The 6,000-nt window shown below is 36.7% G+C and overlaps 1 protein-coding gene across 1 annotated transcript in view; it reads right to left on the reverse strand.

Annotated features, from left to right (window-relative positions):
• The window catches only part of LOC127410687 (1-phosphatidylinositol 4,5-bisphosphate phosphodiesterase beta-2-like), a 46,722-nt gene that overhangs the window by 31,780 nt on the left and 8,942 nt on the right, over window positions 1–6,000 (reverse strand). Inside the window, exons 5-7 of the mRNA XM_051645851.1 lie at window positions 2,346–2,425; window positions 2,167–2,220; window positions 1,384–1,459 (exon numbers count right to left, since the gene is read on the reverse strand). Of these exons, the coding sequence (XP_051501811.1) occupies window positions 1,384–1,459; window positions 2,167–2,220; window positions 2,346–2,425 (210 nt within the window). The remainder of the gene's footprint in view (window positions 1–1,383; window positions 1,460–2,166; window positions 2,221–2,345; window positions 2,426–6,000) is intronic.

Below are 6,000 nucleotides of genomic sequence, written 5' to 3' on the forward strand. Positions count from 1 at the left end.
CCACAGCGGTTGTCACCGCAATTATGCATTAGCAGCTCTAAACCGCTAAGTGGCGCTATAAGGATAGAATTTCAATAGGTGAAAATTGATCGCCTCAGTGCTCTTTCTTATGGTGCCTCGATCTCGCCTCAGAATAAAAATATAAAAAGGTATTCTGACTTCATATCGCACAACTGTGACTTAATTTCTGGCAATTGTGACCTAAATATTCGTAATTGCATGTTTATATCTCACGATTGCAATTTTTTGTTTATAATCACATGATATAAACTCACAATTGCACCTTTATTTCTAGTAAATACGAAATCTAAACTTAATATCTTGCAAATGCGACTAAGTCGCAATTTAATACTTGTGATTGCATGTTTAGATCTCCCAATTGCAACTTTATTTCTCGTAATTTCGAGATATCAACTTTATACCGTGTGCATGCGACTTAATGTCTTGCAATTGCAACTTTCGCGATATTTCATCTGTCACAATTACGAGATATAAATTTGTAGATTTAAATTGTAACTTTATTTCTTGTAATTACGAGATATACACGTACAAAATATCTAAAAACTGTGACATAATTTCTCGTAATTGTGAGTTTATATCTCACAATTGTGATTTAATTTCTCATAATTGCGAATAGCGACATTATACAGTATATTGCAATTTTACGTTTGTCACGCAATTGCGACTATATTTGTCAATCGCAACTTTTATCTCTCAATTAAAACATACTGTATAAATTTGCAATTGTGACTATTTTTTCTTTAATACAAAAATCTAAACTTAATATATTGCAACTGCGACTAAGTCGCAATTTAATACTCGTAATAGCATGTTGATATTTTCAGTTGCGACTTTATCTCTCGGAATCATGAGAAATCAACTTTACATCTTTAGCAGGTGATTTTATCTCTTGCAATTGTGACTATGTTACTCGCAGCTGCAACTTTCTCACTATTGCAACTCTCACAATTACGAGACATAAATTTGCAATTGCATGTTTATTTTTTGTTATAACGAGATATAAACTTTATATTTCACAACTTTGTCTTAATTTCTTATAATTTTGAGTTTATGTCCCATAATTGCAACTTTATATTTCACAATTGGGACTATTTTTTCTTGTAATAATGAGATATGAACTTTAAATCTTATTTATTAGAAATCTTAGAATAAATATTATAAAGAAATATAGTTGCAGGAGTGAGAATACTCACTCCATACTATGTCGCGACTAGTAGTTTAATTAAAGCATTGACAGGTCGGACGCTGTGAAATTGAGACACATGATAAACACTTACCTGTAACACTTTTTTTCATCCATTACAACATTTTATATTATATGTATTTTTTATCTGATACCCCTAAACACACACACGCACATACCTTTCCCTTCGGGAGATTAGCAGCTACCAGGGCGGATTCCACTCTTTTCTTGTCAGCAGGAAACATCTTTAAGATACTGAGACAGATCATTAGATCATTATCATTTATCACATGTACACAAATTAATCAGCCTGAAATGAAAAGTTGCACTTTATTGTAAGACAACAAGCCTTTACAACAGGGGTGTCAAACTCATTTTGGGTTGCAAGCCTGATTGGACCAAGTGACATTGCTTGGAGGCCAAAGTTTATATTTATATGTTATATATACTGTATATGTTTATGCATTTGGCAGATGCTTTTATCCAAAGCGATTTACAGTGCACTTATTACAGGGACAATCCCCCTGAAGCAACCTGGAGTTAAGTGCCTTGCTCAAGGACACAATGGTGGTGGCTGTGGGGATCAAACCAGCAACCTTCTGCTTACCAGTTCAATGCTTTAGTCCACTACACCACCACCACTCCACATGTGTGTGTGTATTGCAACTTGCAGAAAATCATATATTCATTCAGCCCCTCTGAGTAATTCAGTAAGTTCATTCACTGAAGGATTCGTCAAACTCGTGCAACAGTAATTACATCTTATATTTATCCTTGGACCTGCCCATGTTGCCATTATTTCTGTGTGAGAAACTTCACTGTGGGAACGTGTGACCATGGATCTAGTGTCACCCTCAGACATGTGGGCCGTGTGGGCCATATGTTTGACACCCCTGCATTATAACATCTTAACAAGGCAAGCAAGGTAACATTTGCTCTTTTCCAATATTTTTGTCTCTTACTTTTTAACTGGGATCTTTCCGTCCTTGTTGGTCTGCAGTGACAAGCGAACATACCTTCAGACAAAATAAATAAGCAAGTGAAATGTAAATATAATGCTTATCAGTAGACTACTGGAAATATAAATCAGTATTTTCATTAGCCATGTTGAAGTTTCAAATTCACAGCTACAATTGCTCACACTTTCTCCAGGAAGACCTGTCGGCAAGCATTTGCTCTCAGTGTGTTGTATGCGATAGCAAGGATGTCATCAGCCCAAGTCTGTACCAAAAAAGAAAGATCGACTCATATGGTTTCCACTTGCTGTTGTGCAGTTGCTAGGGTGTTGTGATTGATTGGTAATATTTATTTATTTATTTATTTATTCTCATAATGATATATCAGGTTATTTCTTTGTTCAAAAGAAAAGCTTTTATACACAAAAAAAATTCAAATCCAGTAGGCCTACAGTCAAAAATGTGTTTATAAATCTGTCCATCAGAGGGCGTAACACAATCCTCAGACATGTTTGATCTGCACTGCAACTTATTTATGGAAGCCATGGAGTGCCGCTTAAAAAAGAATGAAGAAATAAATGATTAATCTATTAATTTGAAAAAATGTGGATAAATAAACCAATTTATAAATGGGCAAATAAATATACAGTTGTGCTCAAAAGTTTGCACACCCTGGCAGAAATTGTGAAATTTTGGCATTGATTTTGAAAATATGACTGATCATTTTATTTAAGGATAGTGATCATATAAGTCTTCAAAGTCGGGCGCAGAGTTACGGTCTGTAAATCCGTTAAATCTCTGTTCAATTAAGTTTTCATCTCCAAATGTTGAAAAAGCTGAGCCGCTGACGGTGAGGACGGCCTTGATAAATGCGAGGTCACTATTTAACAAATCATTCATTTTAAATGACTTTTTCATCTCGAATTCACTTGACTTTTTATGTGACTGAAACATGGCTGAAAATGAATGAATTATCATCTCTTGGTGAACTTTCTCCACCGGATTTTCTCCAAGACTCCAAGACTTTCTGGTCATGGTGGGGGTGTTGCTACTGTTTTTAAAAATTGCATACAGATGTGTATTCCAGTTTTGAGGTACAGTTAATGAGAATCGACATAGGGGGCCCTGTATTATGTGCACTGGTTTACAGGCCTCCGAAATATAACAAGGACTTCATTCAGCAATTCTCTGAGTTCCTCTCTAATATTGTGTCTCGTATGTGATAGACTGTTGATTCTAGGAGACTTTAATGTTCACCTTTGCTGTCCGTCTAAACCTTTGGTGAAAGTTTTTATGCCTCATTGAATCTTTAAATCTATCACAATTAGTTTTTAGCTCTACTCATAATTTGAGGCACACATTGGATCTGGTGTTGTCACATGGTTTTCCTGTAACAAATCTGAGAGTGATTGATGCTGCTATTTCAGACCATTTGGCAATTTTGTTTTAATCTGTCTGTGTTTCTCCCACCTCCACTTGCTCTCAGTCTGTAAGTTATTCTCGTTTCATTCAACTTTCCACTACCAGTTTATTTTCAGAGTACTATCAAGCTAACTTTGCGGATGCTGTCTTCATTGACAAATTAAACGCTGAAGAAATGGTGGAGGTTTTTACTAAATCCTGCTCCGTTTCTATAGACTCTGTTGCCCAGGAAAGCTAAGGGAAAGGGCAACACTCAGCCTTGGTTAAATGATAACACCCACTCTCTTAGACAAGAGTGTCGTAAGGCAGAGCGAACGTGGAAAAAAGACAAACTTCAAGTCTCGTATGAATGTTTAACTGTATGCTTAACTTGTTACCAAAAGTCAGTAAAAGAGGCTAAGTCTAAATTCCTCTCCAAACTCATCCCTGAAAATGCTAACCAACCGAGAATGTTGTTTAAGACAATTGATTCAGTGCTAAATCCCTTACCAGCCCCTTCTCTTGTTCCATCTAGGGAAACCTGTGAGAACTAAATTTTATGATAATAAAATCTTGGATATCAAGGCTTCCATTAAGCCATCAACATACTGTATGATCCCCCTTTGATTTGTTCCACAACAGATTCGCTAACTTGTTTTCATCCAGTTACCTCTGCTCAGCTAGCTGATATTGTTTCAAAGGCTAAATGCTCCAGCTGTGACTCCGATGTCATTTCAACTCGTCTTTTCAAGGAAGTGTTTGTAACCTTGAGCCCGGCTGTAACAGCCATTATTAACAGTTCTCTAGCAAATGGAGTCGTACCTGCTAGTTTTAAACATGCTGTGGTTCACCCTCTGTTTAAGAAACCCCATCTTGACCCATCTATCCTTAGCAATTTCAGACCTATCTCCAAATTGCCTTTTATTTCAAAGCTCTTAGAGAGAGTTGTGTATCGTCAATTGAGTTCTTATATCAGTATGTCCAATATTTTAGATACTTTTCAGTCGGGTTTTAGATCAATGCACAGTAAGGAAACCGCACTGTTGAAGGTCAGCAATGACCTGTTGCAAGTTCTTGATACTGGTTTGTATGCGGTGCATGTCTTGTTGGATTTAAGCGCTGCATTTGATACAATTGATTATAGTATTCTGTTACATCGGTTGGAAAAGGTGGTGGGTATTCAGGGTGTTGCCCTGCAGTGGTTGGCCTCTTACCTCAAAGATAGAATCTTCTCAGTGAGCACTGGGAAGTTTTCTTCTTCGTCAGTTCCCCTATTATGCGGTGTGACCCAAGGGTCCATTTTAGGCCCTCTTCTCTTTTCACTTTATATGCTCCCCTTGGGTGCCATTTTTAAGAAATATAAGATCTCCTACCACTCCTATGCTGACAATACACAATTTTATCTACCAGTTAAAACTGACAGTAGTAATCCTTTGGACGTGCTTTGCGACTGTTTTGAGGAGATCAAATGTTGGATGGCTAATAATTTTTTGCAATTAAACAAAAGCAAAAGCGAAATTCTGATTTTAGGCCCCTCCAGGTCTCCATCTGTTTTTAATTTAGGTTCTCATTCTGCCAGTGTCCAACCTCATGTAAGAAAACTTGGGGTTACATTTGAAATTTTGAGAAACAAATCAGTACAGTGGTAAAGAGCAGTTTCTTTCATCTGAGATTGGTTGCGAAATTAAAACAGTTTCTACTCCCGAAAGATTTGGAGAATGTAATCCACGCTCTCATAACATCACGCCTGGACTACTGTAAATCCCTATACTGTGGCCTGCCTCAAATTACGATCTCTCGCCTGCAAATTGTCCAAAATACTGCAGCGAGACTTCTTACCGGAACAAAAAAGAGGGATCACATTTCTCCCATTTTAGCGACTTTATATTGGCTTCCTGTAAAGTTTAGAATCTATTTTAAAATTGCTGTTTTTGTGTACAAGGCTTTATCTGGTGTCGCACCAAAATACATTAGTGACCTTCTGATTCCTTACTCTCCCCAAAGAGCACTTAGGTCTAGTAATCAGCTTCTCTTAACTGTCCCATGTTAAAGGGTGGTCGGGCCTTCTCTGCTGCAGCACCTAACTTTGGAACAGTCTGCCCATAAATGTGAGGTTTGCTCCTTCACTAGCCAGTTTTAAATCGGCTCTTAAATCTTATTTGTTCTCTCTGGCTTTTGATTAAGATTAGTTTAAGGGTTTTATGTGGAAGTTTTCTGATTGTATTTTATTTAATGTGTTTATATTTTGTACGCTGCATGTTTTCCTTTAATGCTTTCTTTTTATATGCTCAATGTTTTATTGTACAGCACTTTGGTGCAACCCTGTTTCTTTTAAATGTGCTATAGAAATACATTTTGACTTAACTTGACTTGATATGAAGCCATTTATTATCACATAGTTGTTTGGCTCCTTTTTAAATCATAATGATAACAGAAATC

Source organism: Myxocyprinus asiaticus, chromosome 20 (assembly GCF_019703515.2).
Source record: "Myxocyprinus asiaticus isolate MX2 ecotype Aquarium Trade chromosome 20, UBuf_Myxa_2, whole genome shotgun sequence".
Classification (NCBI taxonomy): domain Eukaryota; kingdom Metazoa; phylum Chordata; class Actinopteri; order Cypriniformes; family Catostomidae; genus Myxocyprinus; species Myxocyprinus asiaticus.